Raw genomic sequence first — 23,944 nt, 5'->3', positions numbered from 1 at the left:
CTTAAACTGCTTTTACTTTCAGATTTTGATACAAGGCATACAATATTGAAATCCCGAAAGTTGGGCATAATTATGAAAAATTTTAGAAAAACACAGACACTGAACAGTTGTACATAGACCATAGAAAAATAGACAGGAAAAAGCCCCGTGACCTACAATTTGTATACCAAGTTTACTGTCAAATAATAGAGTAGAAAAGAATTGTAAATAGACATATTCAATTATTCATATCATTCCATGCAAACAGATAAACCCAAGACAAAAGATTTTAGGATGGAGTTTTAGTGAGGTTTTATATTCATTTAAGTAAGCTTTTATTGCCCATCCTCAAGAAGGGATGGTAAACATCATCTTGAATTACTGCTGTTTGTGGTGAAAGTATTGTGACAGTGGGTAGAGAGTTCCAAGATTGAAACAATGATGATGAATGAACAGTGATATACTTCAAATTCATGATGACATGCGACTTAGTGAGGAATCTACAGCTAGTTAAGTACGAACAGAGAAGCTTTAAATACAGAGAAATGTGTAATTTTCAGCATTCACTGACATAAGAAAGAAACCAAAGAATGCCACAGATTCATCAAGCAGATATTAGGGATGGAAAGCATCACTTTGGCTATAACAAACACTTCTGTAGTCATGCAGTCACTGACTCTGACATGTCCCATGTCCACTGTATAATCAGAGGCTCCTTTCATTTCACAAATTCAACAGCAAGAAGTAGTTTCCTTGTACTTATTTTAATATGCTTAAATATTTTTCAGTAATTCACGAGTTTTTTTTAATGTTAATTATTTTATTAAAATAGAATTACCTTCACAGGTTTTGATAAAAGACAAAGTTCCAACTTCAGATTTACTTCCTGTGAAAGACTGTTTAAGGCATTCTGAATTTGCAGCACCACCACCTGAAGCTTACAGCACAATCCTACCCTACACTCACAAGAAAAATGTTCACATGAAAATAGCAATTCCATCATTGGTTTTGGTAATAAGATTTCTTATTCGTTTTAACACTATATTTTGGTTATTTTGTAAGAGATATGACTTAATATATGAAACTGATGTTATGCTATTCAATTTCTGTACCTCTCCTGTCAGGTAATGTCTTGCAAACTGTTTCACCACTCGATAGTCACTTGCAAAATATTCCATTAAAATTGAAGGAACTTCTGCAAAATCTGTAGGACATCTTGTACCTGAAAAATGAAACTTCCACAGTAAATATCACTTAGGCACCAAACCAAAGAACTAATCAGATGAAATTAAGGATAACATTGGAAATATTCAGCAGGTCATACAACATCTATAAAACCAAAATGGAATTAATGTTTTTTTTTTAAAAATGATGTTCCATCATTACTGGAACATACACAGCAGGGTTGTCGAAAAGTTCAGCCATAAGGCTATCACAATCAAAGATGGATTTTCTGTTGACCAGCCAGACTCCCAAGCTCAGTCAGCATCTCCTGCTCTTGGAACACACACTTTCTCAGACCAGGCCTACAGACCTACAGACCTAATTCTCTAGTTAGAAACCAGAAACCAACTAACCAGTGAGGTCACTTGCTACACAGCCCCTTTGAGCATGAATGCACTTGACAGCCAGTAAAAAAAACTACGCTGTTAAAAAATTCAAATTTACTCAAAATTCTATTAAAATAACTATATATGTCAAAAATGCAAAATTAATGAAATAAATTTAAAAATTAAGTACACTTAAATCAAAATCAAATTTAAATGAAAATTTCTTCTATTACAATTCTGCTGGCAACTATTTCTACCCATTGAAATAAATAGGCCTGCTGGCCTTCCACCAGGCTTAGGAAGACAGAATTCTCAATCTAAGTTTTGGAAAATCAGCAAAATTTTGTATATTTGGTGAACTACAACAGAATTCTAAGTGCATTGTAGGTGCCCCAGGGCCCTCAGACAGGTGAGGAAGCACACAATGGCAACTGTTGAACAGGTAAAACCCAAGCACATCAATCCTTTAAATATAAAATCCAGCCCCACTAATAAAGATAGCAGAACGGTGTTTACAAGAAAAATATCCATTGTATGCACTCCATTAAAGAGCTAATGGAACATATCCACTTAGATCCGAGTAGGAAATCGCAGTTTCAATATAAATTGTTCATAGGTTATTAAATTCTCAATGTGGAGCCACCCGTATGGGGTTCAAAAAAATATATAAATGTGCAAAAAGATTTGCAATATTTTAGTAAACTTGCTTCAAATCTATTAAGGGATTTGAGTGAATAAAATGATTTCTACAAGCAGGCAAAAAGGAAAGAAGCTTTGAGAAGTACAAAAAAATACTAGAAGTGAAGCTAGCCTTATATTTCAAATTTCTCAATTTTTCTGATACGAAACAGAAATGAAATGAGAAAACCCCCACCATTATACCATAATCATGAATATTATCATCTTTAGTATGTTGTATTACAAGGAAAACAGCAGAGCAATTATTTAATAATTAATATCCTGAATGGAAATTACCTACCAGTTACATGTTGATATCTGGTCCGGCCCAGCATGGAATGCATCGCATGGCCCATTTCATGGAACAAATTCTCCATCATACCAGGTGTTAGAAGTGTTGGGGACGAGTTTGTTGGATGAGGCAGACTAAGCATCAGTACTACGATAGGAAGCTGATACTCTCCATTCTCCATTAATCGTCCTCCTCGAATTGTAAAGTGACAGTCCTTAAATGAATGCACATCAATGCTCTTAATTTTTCGATGATACCTCTAATATCAAGAAACTCAAAAGCAAACCAAAAAAAACATTAAGTACATTACTATAGAAATTGGAAATCTGAAATAAAAACAGAAAATAGAAATAACAGATCTGACAATATCTATGTTATGGGAAACAGTGTTCACGTGAAAAAACAACTACAAATGTTCAAAGATATGTTTTTCACTCTCTACAAATGCAACTTGACTAGCTAGAAAAGATTCATCTTCCAATTCATAAAACTCTCTGTGTTCCATGGGAACGTAATACAATGGTAAAAATAGATATTAGGAGAAGTCTGAATTGTAACACTGACATCTACATATAACTACTTTCCACATTTCAACACTTGGATTTGTTGCTGCTTTACCTCCTTTCCTCAACTTCAAACAGGTTACTTGAAGTGGTACGTTCATCCCTGTGAATATCTACAGTCTCTAAATGAAAATCAATACCTTTAAAAAAAAAACACGATGCTCTGAATTGTACACAATATTTACAATGAAGTTCAGCCGAGCTCAATTAAGGTAAAAATAGTTAATTATTTGTTATTACAAATTACAATAAAATATTTAATTGGCTATTGATGTTCATTTGTGTCATTTATCACCGTGATTCAAAGTGCAAAGGTATCCAGCCTTAGAATACCGTTTATTTTTGAAGAAAGTTACTGGACTTGGCTATGGAGGATCCAGAGCCTGTAACACCAGTTAGCTCATGCTAATTCATATTTTAATTTCATCTACATGCTATATTCCATAATCCTTAATGCTATCACTTAAACTGCTAATGAAAATTGTTCTGAAGCTTTTTTAGTAGCTGTGATTACATAGTGAAAGTTTCATCCCTCTCCCCCAAATCACTATCGTCTGCTTGAACAAGTATTCTCAGAAACAAAGGCTATATTCTTAGAGTAAATGGAGTACGCGTTTAACACAGGAAACTGCTTTTTGGTGTAAAATAGAGAGAAAAGAATTATGATGCAAGAGAATATAGATGCTGTAATATGGAGCAAGAAAAAAAGACTGCTGGATGAAACCAGGGAATCAGCCAGCATCTGTCGAGATGGTGGGATGCAGGATCTCAACCCAAAACATCAACTGTATCTCTGACTTTGCAGATGGTGCCTGATCTATTGAGTTCATCCATCAATTTGTTATTTGCTTATTTTTATACAGAACATTAGTAAGAACATACCTGATGGGGTTTGTCAGGTCTGTGGAAGAAATCACAATAAATATACCCCACAAGTCCATCAGTTTCATCAACCACTGCCTAGAAGAGGAATATCAGAGTTTCACAATGACTGACTTTAAAGTACAAACTTTCGGTATATATCAGTATCATGAACTGGCAATTCAGAAGATGCCACTAGGTGGCAAAATAGGTAGGGGTCATGTTAGACTTTGCAGTCTCCCAAATTGAAATTGTGGCAATCTTGGAAATATTAAATTGTAAGAAATATGACAAACAGCAGCCACAATACCAAAGAAAGTTCAGTTATGAAATCTCTGCTGGTTTACAGAGCAACCTTATTCCAACATCAATTTTCCCAATAATCTATCTTCACCAAATCCCTGTCAACTTCTTCCTGATGGTACGATTCACCCATACATCAGAAACAATATATAGTAGCCAATTAACCTGCAGCTAGCAGATCTTTGGGATGTGAGAGGAAACCAGAGTAATATCTGATGGAAGCTCTGTGGTCACGGGAAACGTGCAATATCCACACAGACAGCACTAGCAACTGAACCCATGTCACTAGTGTTGAGACAGCTGCTCTACAAGATGCATTACTGTGCCATCCCTCAGTGAGTAGTATAATAATGACCAGAAAATCTGTTTCAGTTGTATCGATTAAGCAATAAATGTTTGTCAAGACAATGAATGACTGCTTCAATCATTTTTTTAATTTTCCCTTCAAAGTGTCTCAATCAAAAAGTGCACCTACAATGGTGTAATAGAATTTTAGCGGTTACTTTGAAACAAACCAAAACTGTTGAGACTAAGCCAGGAGACCTACACTGCACTATGTGCTTCCAAGTAACGAAGTTCGAAAGTCGAAAAAGGTACATTTGATCTTCAGTTAGGAAACCAGCAAAAACAAATGATCTTGTAGTGATAAAAAAACTAATGAAACTAAATTAGCAACATAGTGATCTTAGTGCTCCAATTTGCAATCAGAATTAGTGTTCTATATGTATTTAAGCGGTTTGATAATGTTTCAATTAGCGCAACTAAGCGTTTGAACTAAATTAGCGATCAACAAAAAAAAACTCATTCTCCCTGGCTCAACCCTCTCCAACAGACTAATCTAAACTAACATTTTTCTGTCATTCATTCTTTGGAGGTTTTCTTCTGCTTCGTGGATGTCTGTGAAGAGTAAGAATTTCAGATTGTATACTGTATACATTCTCTGATAGAAAATGGAACTAGTATGAATACGTAACTATATTCACTTGCTTCTACCACACCCCAACCCATGTGACACATTATCATAATAAACACACCACAAAATGCAATACAGACACATTAGATACATGGATCCAACAAGAACAAGTGACATACACTCAGCAGTTTAGTAAGAAAAGGATCAAGAGAGCATAAACTGATCTCTTAAATTTGACAAGTTGACAAGAGGAAACAAGGGATGCACCATCCATAAATTTTAACAAAATAATACTTAAACAACCATAATAAGCATAAAGAATATTAAAATTACTAATATGTCTACCAAATCTCTACAAGTAAACATGTCTTCCTATATATAAAGTCCAAACTTCCCATATTTGTGATCTTTACAATAAACGAAATCTCAAAACATTAGACCTCAGCTATCAAAGCACGAACTTTAGTATAGGTACTTCAGTGGTTACTTACCAGCTTTCGGACATCTTCAGACCATACTTCACCTTTTCCTGGTTGTTCTACACAGAGTGAGACACCCAAGAGCTTTGTGAAAAGTAGATTTAATCCATCCATGCAAGCTCCCAAAGAAAAATATGGGCTATAAAGACTAGGTTCTATGTTGTATCTAAAATGGGAGCAATGAAAAGTTATTCTTTTAAAAAATATAATAGATTTAAAACACTGAAATGCTGGAGAATTGTGTTAGACATAGATGAGATATTGTTTCTTACTTGTACTAAATATGACACAATTACAATTTGCTTCTTATAAAATGCAAATAATGTGCAAAATATGTAACCTTTTTTCTTTATTGCCCCCTGTTCTATCACAATACTGCTAAACTGAATCAATTGCTGGCTATAGCAAAAGTCCTGTAAGGAATTCTTAAAAGAGCAGAATGATAGTTATGGTTTCCTTACATAGTTATTAAAAAAATGTAACAAAATAAATGCTTTAGATTCCATCCCCAGACTTTCAAAAAAAGTGTGGTGGTCACATCTTCCAGTTCTTTTGTGGATAAATGCACCTGCATAATTAGATTGGTAAAAATTACTAAAAAGATACTGAAAATATAAGCAAGTCAATGTCCTCCCCCAACCAAGTATCTCCAATCTTAGTTATACTATGTGGAGTTCTTGGACAAACCACAACATCCACATGCCCAAGAACAGGATACAGAAAAAGCCTGTCATGAGGAGAGACTGCCAGATACAAGGATGAGAAAATTCAAGAAAGGTTTCAAATCATCTTCTTCGAAAAAAAACCCATATCTCCATCAACTCTTGGGAATCCATGATCCTGGTCCAGAATTGCTTGAAGAAGAAAATGAGCATTTTGAATAATATCCATAAGACCATCGATAAGCAATAGTTGATGCATTGGGAGCTCATCGAGCTGCATATAGGACGAAGGGAGAACACCATCTACCAACTATCCAAATGCACTGTCAGGCACCTTCTTTCCCCCTTTGCTGCTCCCACCTCAGAATCCACAAAATTGGAACTGTACCCTCATGAGGGATTATTCAGGAGGACTACTAGATGTATTAGCCAGAATTTCCAAATACTTGCATCCGCTCAGAAGATTGGTATCATCTCATCCACATTTCATTATCAAAAGTTCCACACAATGAACTATTGGCCATTTTTTTTTATATATAAAAAGGATTTCAGTTTGATTGTTTTTCCAATTACATCTGTTTCTCTTCTAAGTCTATTCATGCACTTGATAAAAAAAGACACAGAAGTTTTCTGTCATTTTTATCTGCATAAAATAATAATGCTGAAGGTAAAAATCTCATTATTATATATTATTCCCCTCCCCCACCCCACATTAGGAAGAAGACCTTTAAGAAAAAAAAGGAAGCTAAAGACAAAATAGAACCCAACCGAACCAACCACGCAGATTCCCACTGTTCTTTTCCTTGGACTATATACAAGGCATCTAAGCAACCAGTCAGAGAAAGGAAGGGTACTTAATTTTCTTATTTCATACTAAAAATGACTATTGATTCACTGTTTTCTGAGCGGAGATAAAGGCTGGGCACTCTCAAAATCAAGAAACTGGTTATTTGGCATGATGCTTGCATTAACTGGCTGAGGGCTAAAGCATTCCAAATAACTTTAGACAGCTTTACACAAAAGTCCAAATAGGGAAACTAGAAGGTCTTTCGAATAGTTAAACTGAAATTAATAGAGTTTCAGGAGTAGTTAAACTTTGGCATGGGCTTCATTGTCCACATTTCTGAGGTGGAAATAAGTAATCACATTAGTGTAGCTATCTGAGAAACAACTCATCATGGTATTGAAAATGACAGAGTGAGGTTGCTAATAGCATCAGAATGATGCCAGGAATAGAGATAGAGTGAGCGTCCAAGGAAGAGTTTATGATGAGAATCAACAACAATGACTGCAATTATCCTATGATGTTTGAAGGATCACCCAGCACTGTACTACATTGAAGGAATCTGACAATTTTAATATAAAGAAAGGTCAAGAGAGTCAGTTATGTGATGGATCTAGGCATAATCATGCATGTACAGAAAATGCCCCTTTTTTAAATGATTTACCAATAATCAGTATGTAGATAAGAAACAGATTTGGGCCACCAGAGTTAATACTACCAGATGAGAAAAGCCATCATTTTAATTATACAATTGCATCACCATGAAAATAAAGCCATTAACAATAACTCATCAAGCCCACTGTGCTTTATTTACAAGTTCAAGTTTAATTGTTATTCAACCATACATGAATACCTAAGAATACAGCCAAACAAATCAACGTTCCTTCAGCGTTAAGGTAAAAAACACTGTACCAACAGTCAAATACAGCACCAAGCACATATAGGATATTAGAAAAATACAGTTACACCAAAAAATACAGTCCAAGTCCATGAATGTTGCAGCAGTCTGCAGTTGAACACAATACGGCTTGTCTCCTACTGAGCGAACACTGGAGGCAGCACCAACTCCAGCATGGACACTGCACCACACCGCCTTTGGTGGAGTGCAGTGACTCCAATGCCTCTCTCTGAGTGGTTGTAAACAGGCAACACCTCAGCTCCCCCATCAGTGAATCAGATGCAGCACTCCACACCACTGATGTCTAATAGGGTCTTGAGATCTTAAGAAAAGTGACCAAGACGATCACTTAGCCTGCGCACTGTCTTCACACACCGATGCCTCTGATACAGGCAGCAGCACAATCTGCACCAAGTCCAGCTCCCTCTGCCCGTGAGCAACTTGCTAATAGGGTAGACTTGCAGAACTTTAAGTTCTTAGTATCCAGCAAGGTCTTGTGATCATAAAAAAAAAACGTTTAACAAAGAAAGTAACACCTTTGGTTAGTCCTGTAGAAGCTGCTGCATCCGCGCATGCTGCCATCTTACCGGGAACCAACATTCTGGGCTTAATTCCCGCTGCTGTCTTTAAAGAATCTGTACCCTATCCTTGTTATATGCGTCTTCAGACAATGCGCATTCACAGTTATGCATCAAATCTACTTCTACCAACTTCTCCTTATACGCCTCCAAAACTCAAAGTTATGTGAGGCTGCTGGGACGAGAAGCACCGCTTTCCCGCCAATACGAGTCACATGCGCATGCCTCACAGTCTCACTCCCGGCTCCTGCCAGTCTTGCATTGGTTTTGGCAGCGTGTGGATGTGTCATCTTGCACTCTTAAACTTTTGTTGTTTTCACCTATGGGGCACTGTTTTCGTGCTTGAAATATGTAACTATGCCTCCCAAGCGTCCTGTGTCAAGTCCTGAGCCATCAGCCAAGTGGCAGAGAACCACCTTAACACTTGGAAAAAAGTTGGAAATTATAAATAGGGCCGTGTCAGGTGAAGGTAACACAGCTCTGGGATGCTACTTCGGCCTGGGTGAGTCCACGATCAGAAACAAAGAAAAATGCAGAGAAAATAAAAAGTGCAGTGATTGATTCACCACAAGTGTCTTCAAGGATTGTTACCAAAGTGCGTAACCCGATTATGACAAAAATGGAGAAAATGTTGAGTTTGTACATTGAGCATGAAACAAAGAAAAAAACACTTAGTTTCAATCATCTTCATGTGAAAGCTTTGGAAATTTATGGTCGCATTTGTTCAGAGGCTAGTGAGGAAGTGTCAATTGATACTGTTAGCTTTAATGCAAGTAGGGAATGGCTTTCTAAGTTTGTTAATCTTCACAGGCTTCACAACTTAGCTGTGCATGGTGAGCAAGCTAGTGCTGACCACAAAGCTGCTGAACGCTACCCTTTGCAGTTGCGGGCTATGATAGCTGAGTTAGGCATCACACCAAAGTAGGTGTTTAATGCAGACGAGACCGGACTTTTTTGGATGCGTATACCGAAACACACTTACATAAGTAAGGATGAAAAGACTGCGTCAGGTTTCAAGGCAGCAAAGGATAGGTTGACTCTGCTTATGTGTTCCAATGCTGAAGGAGACTGTAAGATGAAGCCTCTCTGCTTCCTGTACACTGGGCAGCTGCCAAGCAAACAACCCTCACCACTTTCTTCAAACCGGTGTCATCTCCTGCTGCCAGCAGCTCTGAGAGTTCTGTGAGTCTTCCTTCACCCCTTGCTGTCCTTGATGATCCTGACAATCCACAACCATCCACCTCATCCATGTAAAGCTGCCCGACACCACTGCACAACCACTCATCTCCCGGAGCCAATACATCTGTCACTGTAGGTGAGTACTGTACACCTTAGTATGTTAACTTTCTATGATTTATTACATTGAATATTACCTTAAATTGATGAAATATAATATGAATGTTGCCTTGTGGTACTGCTTTTGTGTCGTATTGGTATGAAAATATGAATAAATTACAAATAAAACATATTTAGGAAGCCCTCCAGAACACATCCCTATTTTCTCCATTTGAATAATTATTCACATTATGCGTTTTCCATACTATGCGTCAACTGCGAGGAACGTATCCCCCGCATATAACGAGGATAGGGTGTATGTACTCCCCATACCACTTGGGTTTCCTCCGAGTAATCTGGCCCCCCCCCCCCCCACATCCCAAAGACAAACGAGTTAGGGTTAGTAAGTTATGGTAATGTTACGTTGACACCAGAAATATGGCGACATTTGTGGGCCGTCCCAAGCATATCCTCTGACTGCATTGGTCACTGACACAAACAACACATTTCAATGTACGTTTTGACGCACGTGTGACAAATATTGTTAATCTTTAAGGAAATATAGAGAATTTGGCTTTGATTTGACAGTTCTTAGCATGAAGTTAAATTTAAATGTTTTGTTGAGAATGACAAGGAAAAGAACAATTGACTAGAAAAGACAGTCTTCTGCAACTACTCATAATTTTCAACATCTTCCTTGTGCCTTCCCAACAAATGCAACAATATTTATTGCTCCATTACACAACAAAAGATAACTGAAATGAATGCTGTCATTTCTAAATTCTGAATAAGTAGCAATAGTATTTCAATTTCTGGAAAACCATACATCATCACACCTTACCTTTCTGCACGAACAACACCACTATAGTAAGAGTGGTCCCATGGCATCAGTTCCTGAAATGTTAACAAAGCTGTTAACAAATATTGTTATGTTGTATTTTGCCTAGTGTTTCATTAAGTTTACAATAAACATAATGCAACATTTGACAATTTACATTTCATTACACAAAAAACAGATATTAATGCTCTCATATGTCTTCTAAATATTAAAAGCAGAAACTCTGGGAATCACTGAATTTCTTGTTTCCTTGTTTTCCAGTCTGCTGCTGTTCTGCTTCCATAATAGTTAATTACCTAACCTAGAAACCAACAATTTTATACTCTTTGACAGCAGTAGTGCTTTGCTATAGCTTCACAATGAAAATGAGTTTTCATATTTGCCTCTACAAATAACAAAAACGTATCACAAATTTACCAGATTAGAGGGATTAATCAATCAACAGCACTAACCTAGTCAGATAACACATGCTATTATAAAAGTTGCTGCTTTTTCTCCAATTTGCGTAATACATCTGAACAGGTACTATGCATAATCTGAAACAACCACAATTTGAGATTAAATCAATGCTGGCAGTGACTTAGCATCTCGTGTAAGAATATGCTCCACTGCCTTCTGTGTTTGGCATAAAATTTCAATTATTTGCATAACAAATTGGATGGACTTCAGAGATTGAAGCAGCTTCTGATTTTGTTGTGGTTTAGTATTTAATTTTGGATATACTGGCTTCTCTTCTTGGATTTCCAAAATTCTTATAATCTTTGTAGATTGCTGAAATTTAGAATTGCAACCAATTCAGCACATTCATCTGAAGAAACTCTTGTTACATCAAAAATTATGGTGCCAGAGACTTTTTCCCCCATATACGCATGAACTGTGGGATGGCACCTTTGAGATAAAACTTCTCTGTGTGGAAAATGAATAAAAGAATTAGGTGTAGGATAGGATACTTCCAAACAAGGGTGACACCATGCAGTTATTTAACAGGATCACAAATGCTTGCCAGCTTGCAACCTCTGTTATCATGTACAATAATCTCAACTGCATTATCTGAAGTAAGCACTTTTAGCCTCCGCTGTGATTCAATCTATTAAAATCCCCTTTGATTTCTGTGGCACCCAAGCACATATATTTAGGATTTTTCTGAAACAGTAAAATTATTTTCCATAATTTAGTTTACTGCAGTCTACGATGTGGGATGTAACACTGGACAAATGTTTCCTTCAGGTATAAACAGAATTCAGGAACCAAGTGATATAATATGGATAAAACTTCTATGGTTTGTAGAAGAAATAGCATTGATAACCACGTGACATCTATTTCATTCCTCATTTCTGCAAATGTTTTCCATCAAGGTTCATTCAGATTTAAATATGTTTTATATTATATAGGTTTAAAGCACAGACCACAGCACCACTTGCAGCAATTTAAAAACAAAATTAACGAAGTGAAGAGTCCAAATTTGCATAGAAGTGGGGCCAAAAAATTCTCAAAGATAATGAACATAAAATTAGCAAAAGGTTGCAACCAACTTGTACTAACTTGCTACCTGCTAGCACTACAAGTAGCTAAGCAAGTTTATCATTTGATGACTCAGACATGGCGCAGCCTTACAATAAAAAAAACTCTAAATCAGATTCTGATACTTTATAATAACATCTAAGTTTTTGATCTTATTACATATGTTCTTGATGTTTCTGCAAAAATCAAACATAATATGGCAGATGCTGAACTATCAGCCAGAATAATCAGAAAAAATTGCTCTCTATATGGAATACTTACAAAAACTGAAATAAATGCAGCACAGTTGTTCCAAGGCAGACATGCCTTGCCATATTTTTATTTAAAAATGACAACTAAATTTTGAGTCAGGTTTCTAATTATCCCCCCAATAGTCAATTTTACTTAAGGTGGAGGCAGATACTCTCATTGAAGAAGGATCTAGACAAATACTTGAATCGCCAGGCACATAAACTTACAGATTTAATACATTTAAAAACAATTAGCGGAGCATGTACATAGTGAGCTAAAGAGCCATTTCTGTGCTCTTTCTCTTCTCTGTGACTCTTAGTTGAGGAACTATAACTGTTCAGAACATTGCCACCTGTGCGCATTTCACTCTCTCCTTCTACACTACTAATTCCACAGTTACAGAAATGTCTTAAGCAACTCTAACAAATCAAGAATGTTTTCATGTTGGTACTATCAGGCTCATTCAGTAAAAACAATACCAATCTATTCATAAACAAAACTTCACATTTCACCTTCTTTTGCCAACCTCAGGTATCTACTCCAAGTGATTCCAATGCATATAGTTTCCTCATGTGAAAAAACTCCCCGTCTGTGTTGCCAAAATCCAACATTTACACCTTCTTTACAGTAATACAAGAGGTAACACTGAAACTAATTGCCAAACTGTTTACTCAAAGTCTGCACCCCAAAATGAATTCAAAGAAGGAGAAACAATTTGGGGCATGATATACAACTGTTCAGGCTTCTAACTCCAACTAGTACATAGTTGCTTATTTTTCAGCTTTAAAGATAATAAGCAATTAAAAATAATGAGGAAGACATGAGAAATTACTCGGTCAATAATACAGAATAATAGAAAGTTGTGAGACAGTGATCATCCAACTCAGTGAAAACAGTGGATTATCTTGCTCTTAGGAGGCACATTGGCAAGAAATTAAAATGCCAGGTCAGAAGTGACCTGGCATAATATACCTTTCAGCTTGGACTTTGGGTACCTGCTGATTAACACCTAATGTATCAGCTGAAATATTACCTTCAAGGCAGCCAACAATCTTTCACTAAACCATCTTCTCTGGAAGATCCTGAAAGTAAGCTTTAACATTCAATTTTGCACTTCCATTTTAATGTGATGACTTTTGGGATGTCCCTGACACATATGGAGAATAAATGAACACAAGGTATGTAACCCATCTCTAGTATTGCATTTTGCAATTGATCATCTGCATTACCAATTCTCATTTTCTTTTCTCAGTACTGTTTGTTGATTTGGGCAGGCAGATTGGTTAACTTGAAAACTTTTTGACAGTAGAGTCTTTTCAAGTGTCTCCATAAAGGATAGGGTTTCTTTTAAAAAAAATGCTCCAACAGTATCTTGACCTTACAAGCCCCTCTATTGTTCTGTGACTTTATTTTCCAGTCAAGGATTAAACAAAGCAGTGTCATTGGTTTAAATAATATACATTAAAACTTACAAAATTTGTTGGGTTTATCTTTTTCTTCATTCCTTTCATCATAAGAAAATCTTTTTCAGTTCTGCAAAACAATGGAATGAGATTCAGTGCCAACGGGCTCTAATGCAGGCCAAGATACAAATAATGCTACAAAAATAAATGAAAACCAATCAATAACCTGCACTTATACAACATTTTTAACATGAATATTGTCAATTTTGATTTTGTGATCAAAATTTTGCATAAAGCGTCAAGGAGTATTTTAAGTGAGAGAAAACCACTATAATTGGGTTCAAACATAGTGCCAGAATGGAAGGAGCACAGTAATTATACAAGTTTGTGGTTAGAGATGGGAAAGGCAAAAGAAAGTCATGGAAGCTTTGGAAACATTAAAAAAAATTAAAAATTGAGACCCCGCTACACTTATAGTATGTCAGCAAGAAGATTGATAGTGTTAAGGATAAAGACTGTAAGACTATCTAAGGGAATAATGGAGCAATCAATGGCAGGGACATGGATGAAGAGTAGTAAGTACAGGAATGGTGAAAGTCTAAGTTACAGGACCATATGTGATTCTACACCCACTCCACATGGTTGACTTTGAAATGTTTTCTAAAATAACGAAGCCTTGGGATAGTTGTCCCAATTTAGACACCAGTCATCACAAACATCTGAGGGCTGGTATCTAAATTGAGAGTGCTGTTCCACAGGTTGGTAAAGTGACAGAATGACATGAAAACAGACAGTACTTCAAATACTCAGCAGACAATGAAGTGTTCGTGGAGATAGAAACAAACGTTTCAGAATTGGCAAAGTGAAAAAAGTGTGCTAACAACTGCAAAGAGAAGGACAGAACAAAGCAAATTTAGGAGGTGAAACGGCTGATCAGTAGATGAACGAGGGCATTAGAAGAAGAAAAAAACCAAAAGAAAATGTTAGAACTGTAAGATCCAGAACATTGCTGGAGATCTGAAATAACAGTGAATGCTGAAAATACCCACCATCTCTAGAGACAGAAATACTGTATTCATGGTGCAGGTAGATGACTTTATATCACAACTGGCTGTTTCAAAATAACAGGAAAACTGTATCTGAAAAGTTAAGTTCAGTCTTGTGTTCCAAGGACTATACCATGCCTGCAGAGAAGACAGGGTGCTCTTCCTTCTGCTTCCACTTTCCTCTTGCAGGACTACACTGAATTCCTGTTAATTGGGCCATCGATTAAATGGAGCAGCCATTTATTTGGGACAACTCTTAAAAGAACAAAAACTAAATCAAGAAATAACTGGGATTCCCTTCATTTTATTTGGGACACTATGCCGCTTAATTGGGACAGAGGCCATTGCCGAACAGTAGCGTCAGTTGTGTGTCTTTGTGTTCAAAAAGCAGTGATTTTTGTCACTGATTGTTGGTGAACAAATAGTATAAGACAACTCAGAACCGTTTTGTTCACTGTGGTTTCAAGCATTCAGGCTTGGAGATGCCAGAAGTGGCTGAGAGTGAAAATAAAACTATTTCACTACTTCAATAAATTAGGATCTGTGAAGAATATGAAGGTATTGACAATCATCTTGAATGTTACAATGAAAATGAAGATTTGGAGGCTGCAATCGTCGAAAGGATTATATAAAAGCAGTCCATTACCTACATTGGTTTTGTTCATTTACAGTCAAAAGAACACAGCAATATACACTGAATGAGTTCCTACATTGCTAACTATTAGGAACTAATACAGTTTTATTGTACTCTAGCAGTATTGGTAGTGTTCCAATTTGTTCTGTATTTCATTTAAATATATAATTTGTTACCAGTTTGTCTTTTTATACCTTTTTAAACTATTTCCACGAAACTTCAGCTGATTAGGGCAGCTGCTTAATTGGACTAAAATATATTGTTCCTGATGTGTCTCAATTAATCAGAATCTACTGCATTTAAAATTAAAGGTCATTGTTTGCCAAGCACTGGTCTCCAGTGGTCTCAACATCAGCAAAATGTGATTAATTTGTTTTCTACCACTAAATGACTGAGCATACTATCAGCAAAAAAAAAAACCCCAATAGTATATCATTATGCTTCAGAAGTAACCAAGTCTCAACCAACGCTAGTACAGCAATGAAATTGGCATTTACCTGATAGTATGTAAGAAAAATTGCCTAAATACAAACTATTTATGAAAAAAAAACAGACCTCTTAAGACACAATTGATCATTAGCAATGAGATGGTAAGCACCAAAGACTGCATGGTTATGCAGCATCTATGTACCAGAAACCAACTTGCTAATGCTTAGCTTGGTTCTTCCAGAAACATTTGATTTCTGGCTTCTTGATCCAAACATAGACAAAAGAACCTTGTTCCAAAGGTGAGATGAGAATGACCACTCTTAATAACAAGTTATCAACCCGAGTGTAATGTCACAAAACCTCAGTTAAATTGAAATCAATCAGGATCAGGAGAAAATAATCTCTGGTGGTGGTTATATATCCCAGCACAAAGAATATCAATTGTGCTTGTTGAAGGTCAATCATGTCACTCCAGACCTTTCTTGTGGTGATTCTAAGACCCAACCATATCAACCACTTGAAGCAATACTTTTCCTCCATCAGACGCTTGGATGAGGGCATATTCATTGACGACCATGGAGTTTTATTCACAAACACCTGAGTTAATGAAGCAGTTAATTTTTGCACACAACATCTGGACAATATTCAGCCTTTACAAGTGGTATGTAAATTTCAAAACAACTGCCAAGTAATGCCATGTCTAACAAAAGAAAATCTAACTACTTCTTTCTGATAATTAATGTCACTGTCATCATAGATTTCCAAAACATGAACAGCCTAAGATGTCAACAATAATTAGAAATTAGACTGGCCATATCAGCAAAAGAGAAGCAGTGGGGTTTGACGTTGACAATGTACACCAGACTCCCAAAATCTTTTTGACTACCACAAGGCTAAGGACCTGCATAATTGGCACCCAATCCACCAAGACAAACACCACAGGTTTTTTCAGCAATGAACCATGAACTTATGATATTTTTTCACCTAGAAGAGCAAAAGCAGCAGATACATGGGAATGCCAAGTCATATATTGTCCTGACTTATTCCTGACATTTATCATTGTTGAGTCAAAAACCTGATCTACAACTCAGTAGTACATGGGAATATTTTCAAAGCATAAATTACTGTGATTTATGAAGGTACATCAACACTACCTTAACAACAAATGTTTGACACCAAAACCCACATTCCAGTGGAAAATTAAAAAAAATACTTCAGCAATGGCCTAACTTTAAGGAAGTCCTACAAACTTAAATAGAAGTACTCACTGAGTAACAATTAATAATGATGTATAGGTAAACACTGAAGCCTATTCAAACTACCAATAAAGCTTACCTTTCAGATAGCTTTTCTGATAATCTTGTGAGGAAATACATCACAGTTTCTGAAAGAATAATGAAATTGCAACTAATAATAATAAACATAATGCTACTAAACAAAAACTCTAAAAACTACTGTATGCATTACCTGGGTCCTTGGCCATTGTACCCTTTAATGCTCTGTGTGCAAAGCTTTTATAACCAACTAGTTGTGCCAACTCATTCCTACATGCTAAAAGCTGGTCTAGACAGCGTAACATGTCAGGATTGGGATAAAGGAAGATCTTGTAGGCAGCTTCTCGCACCTAAAGAGATCACATATAGGAATATTAGACATTAAGAGAAAAAGGAGCAATAAGGAATACCTGGAGCAACAAGTAGTAGACAGTACATTTTAGCAATGCTACACCCACTAATAAACAATCAAAATCCCTCAGCATGTCATGTTGAATGGTCATTACACTGCTGCATTAATGATTATTTTGATCTTGGGCCTACTGCTTGGAAATCAATAAAACCATGGACTACAGTTTTTCCCTTGCACACCATCATATAGGAAATTAAGTATTTGCTTGTTTTGGAGTGTAGTGGGGGAAGGAAGGCCCAAAGGAAATATTGTTGATCAGAAATTGAGCTTGTTAGCTTGGCAGCAATGAAATAAAACTTCCATCAAGTGATGAATTAGAACTAGAAACTTGTAACAGCCAGTCAGAACAAGGTCAGGTGATCTGTTTGACTGATTATAATAGCCTTTTGATCAAATCTACTTATTACAAAAGTTAAAATCTCTGCTTGGATCCCCATTTCTGCCCGTTATTCTTTTGATCCTGGACACTGCCCAGATGAAAATTACAGGGGTGTAGCTGCCTCCTGGATCAATCTGACCAGGTAGCTTTTCTCGATTGATGTACTGTAATGCTGGCAATTCAAAATTCAGCTGAAGAACCTTGAACCAAAACTATAACCCATCCCTTGCCATGATGCCCCTATTAAGTAAAGCTCTATTGATATATTCAATTACTTCAAATTTTTGTTTTCTTGATAGTGTTTATAATTAGTAACGTTGTCTAACTACATTACTAGTAAGGAGTCTAAACAATATTTATTTAATTCAGGCCTTTCTAAATATTAACTAAAACCTTGTAGCAAACACAAACAACTACAAGTAAAGCAGAGACAAATGTATAACCCAATGTATGAAGTTGTGTAGACAATAATGTCCCTGCACACTTTACATGAGTATTTTCATTTTGTTTTCCACATATCTCATTGGGAGATTACCCGCTTCTGATGTCATTCTGATTGTAAAACTATCTGACCAACTATTCACCTAGATCTTCTTTCATTCAACTTTTCTTTCTCCAGAGTAGTATATTTATTTGTGATTCTTCTTTATCCATTATGAATTTCTCCAAATTTAGCATAGTTATTTTTCTGCAGTCATAATAACCGCTTATCCCACAATTTAATCAAGCAGTGTTATTGTTCAGATCAACAAAAAAAAAGGGTGGGGGGAAGTAATCATGAAAGTGTGCATTAAAAAAAAATTCCACATACAAAACTTTCCTATTTATTTTACAAAATTTGCATCATTGTTCTTAACAGTTCTAAACTGTCAGCAGGTTTCATAATCGTATTACACTACTTTTAGATAGCTTACAATACCCGTCAATTAAAATAATTATCTTCTAACCGATTGAAGACATTGAAGTACATTCAATTTTAATTTAGCATTCTGGTCATCTATGGTCTGATGCGAGGTGGCCAGATAAAATTGATTAGGTGTGCTTGCCTGTCAACAACATTGCCCAATCAGCAAGAATGGTGATAGTATCCACTGCAGCAATAATAAAATCAATCAACTTGATTTTAAATGAAGGAATGAGAATATAATTATTGACCATAAAAATGCTCAATAACATTGTCAGTGTTTTGCTACAGGGAGATTATGGAACGAACTCCAATGTACTAAAACCAATTTGCAGGCTAGTTACAAGTACAGTATAGAAGCATGCTTGTCTAAATTCCGAAAATTGTTATGTTAATATATTAAAAGCAGCTAAATTCATCTGCCATTCGAAAGCAAAGTTAAAATGAGCCAAAACTGAAATTATATACAGATTAATTATGCTGCTGCCTTTCTCTCCAAGCCCAAGTGCATTTTTACAATTAAGAAATATTGCAAAGGTACATCCATTTCTGTCACAGAATGATGCTGAAAATTAATTCACACCTTTATATCGCATAGACTAAATTACTGCAATGCACTTTTTACTGGCCTTCCAAAGCAATCTATTGACAAATTTCAACTCATTCAGAATGCTACTGCCAGACTTTTAATCAAAACCACGATGAACATATCACTCCCATCCCAACTGCTCATCATTGGCTTGCTGTACCTTTCAGAATTGACCTTAACATTCTCTTACTTGTTTTTAAGGTTCTTAATAGTCTGGGACCACAGAATTGTTTGATTTATAACCCTGCTCGATCTCTCAGGTCTTCTTCCACTGGTCTCTTATATTAAACAATTTCCCTCAAAAGATAATTGGTATGTCAGCATTTTTTTTAAATTATGCTCTTAAATGGTGGAATTCAATATCTAAAACTCTAAGGGATGCAGACTCAGATGACACTTTTAAACACCAGCTCAAAACCTATTCGTTTCGGATTGCTTTTAACTAACACCTTTTTTTGTCTTTTATTTTCATGTTTATTTTTAAATTTTATTTTCATGTATGCACTTTATACCACTGTAAAGCACTTCGAACTGCATTGTCTGTATGAAAAATGCTCTATGAATAAGTTGTTATTATTATGTTTAATAGCTCAGGCTCCATTCCGATGCAGCACTTCTTCCTTTTATTGTTCCTTTCTTTTGACTGGTCCCTTTCACTCACCAATGGTACACCCTGGCTATGGTGGAATGCTCTCTAAATGCTGACCATTACCTAACTAAATAACTTTGTCAATATTAAAGACTATATGATTTGGGGCTATATCCCCAGTAATGTGTTAGTCTTATCTTTTTTTAAATAAAGCACATTTTCCAGTAATTTTGGGGGCTGCATGTCTTCTGCTGCAACTAGATTCAAGGATATGAATGGCTGATCTAAAAACATGCAAAATGGCAGGCAGGAAAGTGACGGGTAGACTGGAGGAACTTGACTTTGCAGTGGGGCACTATTTTAGTGTGTTCGTGGCCAGATTTCTAATCCTAACTACTTCCAAAAGACATTCACAAGAAACAAAGTTCATTTTGTCAAGAACATCAAAAACTAAATAAAAGTGAAGTGTTTGTTCTAAATAAACCAACTTCATACATTTCCATCTGAGGGCAAACATTTCTCATTTCCTCGAGGTGAGTTAGACACATTACATCCCCACCAGTACGAGTGAAAGATCTGTGCCCAACAGTACCATATCTAGGAGGTTATACAGTAAAGGAACACTGGTCATAATGACAGGCCCACCAGTACCACCCACTTCTAGAGCTGGATATGGACCTTGATCTGAATTCAGGCCCCAGAAATCAGACCAGATCAGATATGGTCCCTTTGTATATCTTACCAACTGGGCAAAAGGATGTGATAGATGAGGAGAAATCCTCTCTCAGGTTTCTAATTAGACCCTCCAAAACACTCTCCCCATTTCTAATGCACTGTTGTCAATTATGTCACAGACACCCTTTATATAAAACTGGGGCTCTCCTGGGATTCCAAAAAAGAAACTACAGATGGGCAGCCAGCATGTCAGGCAACAAGACAGAACAAAAGCAGACTCAACAGGAATACAGGGCAGCATGTGGCTTCTAGCCAAATGGATCCATCCTTTGACTGGATTTATCCTTCTGGCCAACTATTGCACACTCTGGTTGTGGTGGCAGACCAGAAAGCTAGTTGCAAGATCAGAATTTAAGAAATGGAAGGCTGAAATTCCATCAAAAGGCCAAATCTTTTGTTGGATTTTATTTAATGGTTAGAACTAATGTTTTAAACTTATGAAGCACATTAATATCATGATTGAAAAAAGAATTCACATTTAACACTGCCCAATATAATTAACCTACCAGATCATCAGGTACATCTGCATGAAGTCCATTAACATGAATATAATCCTTATGTATTGAGAAATGATGACGAATGTGCTCTGGGAGAGCTTTCCTCTCTATCTTGTTAGGAAGATGAGTACCAAGTAAAAAATTGTTGTTCAAGTCCAACATTTTAACATTAAGGTTTACCACCTTTCTGCGCTATAAAGAGAAAAGATACAATATATTCAACTATTCATTCCCATTCCAATATGTCTATCCATGACCATATCCACTGTCGGGATAAGGCCACACTTATGTTGGAGGAACAACATCTTATATTCCATTTGAGTAGCCTCCAACCTGATGGCATGAACATCGATTTCTCAAAGTACCAATAAAGCCTCTCTCCCCCTTTCACCATTTCCCATCCCCTTGTCCCTCTCTCATGTTATCTCCTTGCCCACCTATCACTTCCCTCTGGTGCTCCTACCCCCCCCCTTTTTTTCTTTCTTCCATGATCTTCTATCTCCTTCACCAATCAGCTTCCTAGCTCTTTGCTTCATTCCTCCCCCTTCAAGTTTCACCTATTGCCCGGCATTTCTCTCTCCCTTCCCCCACCTTTCAAATCTACTCCTCAGCATTTTTTCCCTCCAGTCCTGCCGAAGGGTTTCATCCTGAAATGTCGACTGTACTTTTTTTCCCCATAGATGCTTCCTGGCCTGCTGAGTTCCCCAGCATTTTGTGTGTGTTGCTCGGATTTCCAGCATCTGCAGATTTTCTCTTGTTTGTGCTATATTCAATTATGTTTGCGAAAAGTATAAGATACAGATATAACAAAGGTAAAAATAACCAAGATGCTTGAAGGCAATTGACAGAACAAAAAGATTTATTTGATACATGTGATTATAGAATTTCATGAATTCTAGTCCACTAGCTCCATTAAATAAAAATGAATCAGTGGGGATTTCTTGGTTCATGCATAAAGAACTTGTCAGCATGTCAATATTACAGGCTTCAATGCATGTAGTGCTTTTAATGGGAGATACAAGCAAGCAGGTAATGTTTTTCAAAAGAAAATTTCAAATGTAAGAAACTCTTGCATCACCATGCAACTACAATGACATACAAGATTGTGTGGGAGTGGAAGTAAAAATGAACACAATGCAGTTAGATTGGTACATACAATTCTCTGGAGCAGTGAAAATGTATTTCTGGGTGTTCTTGCCTGCCCAGTGCCAGGGTTAAGTATGCTTCCTTAGGGATGTAGAAAAAAAAGGTGGTACTGCTGAAGAAATGAAAGTACCAAGGAACAATTAAAAATTAGGAAAATAATAATCTGTGTATTAAAACCCACGTACAAAATGTTACTGGGTATAAAAGATCAGTGAACTGAAAATGTGAGCCAAATATTCAAGTTTAATTGCCGTTCAACCATACCTATATGCCTAGTCCACGCTGAACTATTATTCGGCCTAGTCCCATCAACCGCACCTGGACTATAGCCTTCCATAACCCTCCCCTTCATGTAGTTATCCAAACTGCTCTTAAAATGTTGAAATTGAGTCTACATCCACTACTTTTGCAGGCAGTTTTTTCCACCCCCTCACCACCCCCTGAGTAAAGATCCCCCTTATGTTCCCCTATGACCTCTAATTCTAGTCTCACCCACCCTCAATGGAAAAAGCATGCCTGCATTTACCCTAACCATATCCTTTATATACCCTGATACAATTTTAAAAAAAAATTTCTTTTGAATAGTTTGAGATAGCACCTTTCTGCTTCGTCTACTTCCTTCTTTCAAGAACAGCAAGTTCCAATACAGAGTGCATGCAGCAGAGCATTCCACATCAATATTTAAACTACAGTCTTACTTAGTGTTCTAGGCATTGGCCAATATTGCATCCTTAAAAAAAATCAAATTTTTGGTCATTATACTTGGCAGTTTGTTTTAACTTCATATGAATAAGCTGTCTATTACATTGCATTTTTCCACACAACTACAGTCACTACAGTTCAATAATCAATTTGAAGTAAAACCTAATTTAAATCTGAGTCAGATAATTATTTATATCTTGTGCTGAAAACGTTGCAATAGTCAATACTCTTATAACCATTACCTTTTCCTCACTCAGATGAATTCCACTGATTTCAAAATCAAACATAAAAAGCTCTGCCACTCTCCTGCAACATGAAGAAACAACAATGTAGTGATATAGTGCAATTATTGACTGAAGTTTTTTTTTATAAAGCAAAATATTATGACACGTCTTCCATCTAGTCAACATAGTACATTCTAAATATGCACATTACATTCAAAACTATATTAAAGCCTGGGATACTATTGAAAACACAGATTCTGAAGGGTGGGGGGGGGGGAGGATGCACGGTCTTTCATAGGATCAGAGACGTACAGCACGGAAACAGGCTATTCAATCTAAGACAACAATTAACCGCACATTTTCACTAATCCTACATTAATCTCATATTTATTGCCCCCCTCCAGATTCTACCATTCATCTATACTCCAAGGGCAATTTAAGTGGCAATTATTTTACTAATCTGCAAATCTTTGGGAGCACCCAGAAAAAAATCCACAGAGTCACAGGGAGAGCATGCAAAGTCCATAGAGATAATGAACACAGTCTCTAATCAGGCAGCGGCTGCATTGTACCACC

General features: G+C 36.5%; 1 protein-coding gene across 4 annotated transcripts in view; it reads right to left on the bottom strand.

Annotated features, from left to right (window-relative positions):
• Window positions 1–23,944, bottom strand: part of LOC140200154 (mitochondrial intermediate peptidase-like) — a 99,051-nt gene that overhangs the window by 51,321 nt on the left and 23,786 nt on the right. For all 4 annotated transcript variants that reach the window (XM_072263034.1, XM_072263036.1, XM_072263035.1 and 1 more), the window contains 10 exons: window positions 23,387–23,450; window positions 21,306–21,488; window positions 17,385–17,541; window positions 17,253–17,301; window positions 13,878–13,938; window positions 10,657–10,709; window positions 5,631–5,784; window positions 3,945–4,022; window positions 2,509–2,713; window positions 1,092–1,201 (listed from right to left, as the gene is read on the bottom strand). In XM_072263034.1, coding sequence (XP_072119135.1) covers window positions 1,092–1,201; window positions 2,509–2,713; window positions 3,945–4,022; window positions 5,631–5,784; window positions 10,657–10,709; window positions 13,878–13,938; window positions 17,253–17,301; window positions 17,385–17,541; window positions 21,306–21,488; window positions 23,387–23,450 — 1,114 coding nt within the window. The remainder of the gene's footprint in view (window positions 1–1,091; window positions 1,202–2,508; window positions 2,714–3,944; window positions 4,023–5,630; window positions 5,785–10,656; window positions 10,710–13,877; window positions 13,939–17,252; window positions 17,302–17,384; window positions 17,542–21,305; window positions 21,489–23,386; window positions 23,451–23,944) is intronic.

This window comes from Mobula birostris, chromosome 7, assembly GCF_030028105.1.
Source record: "Mobula birostris isolate sMobBir1 chromosome 7, sMobBir1.hap1, whole genome shotgun sequence".
In the NCBI taxonomy this organism is placed as follows: domain Eukaryota; kingdom Metazoa; phylum Chordata; class Chondrichthyes; order Myliobatiformes; family Myliobatidae; genus Mobula; species Mobula birostris.
The sequence above is the reverse complement of the archived record's forward strand: the minus strand, read 5'-3'. Positions and strand labels throughout refer to the sequence as shown.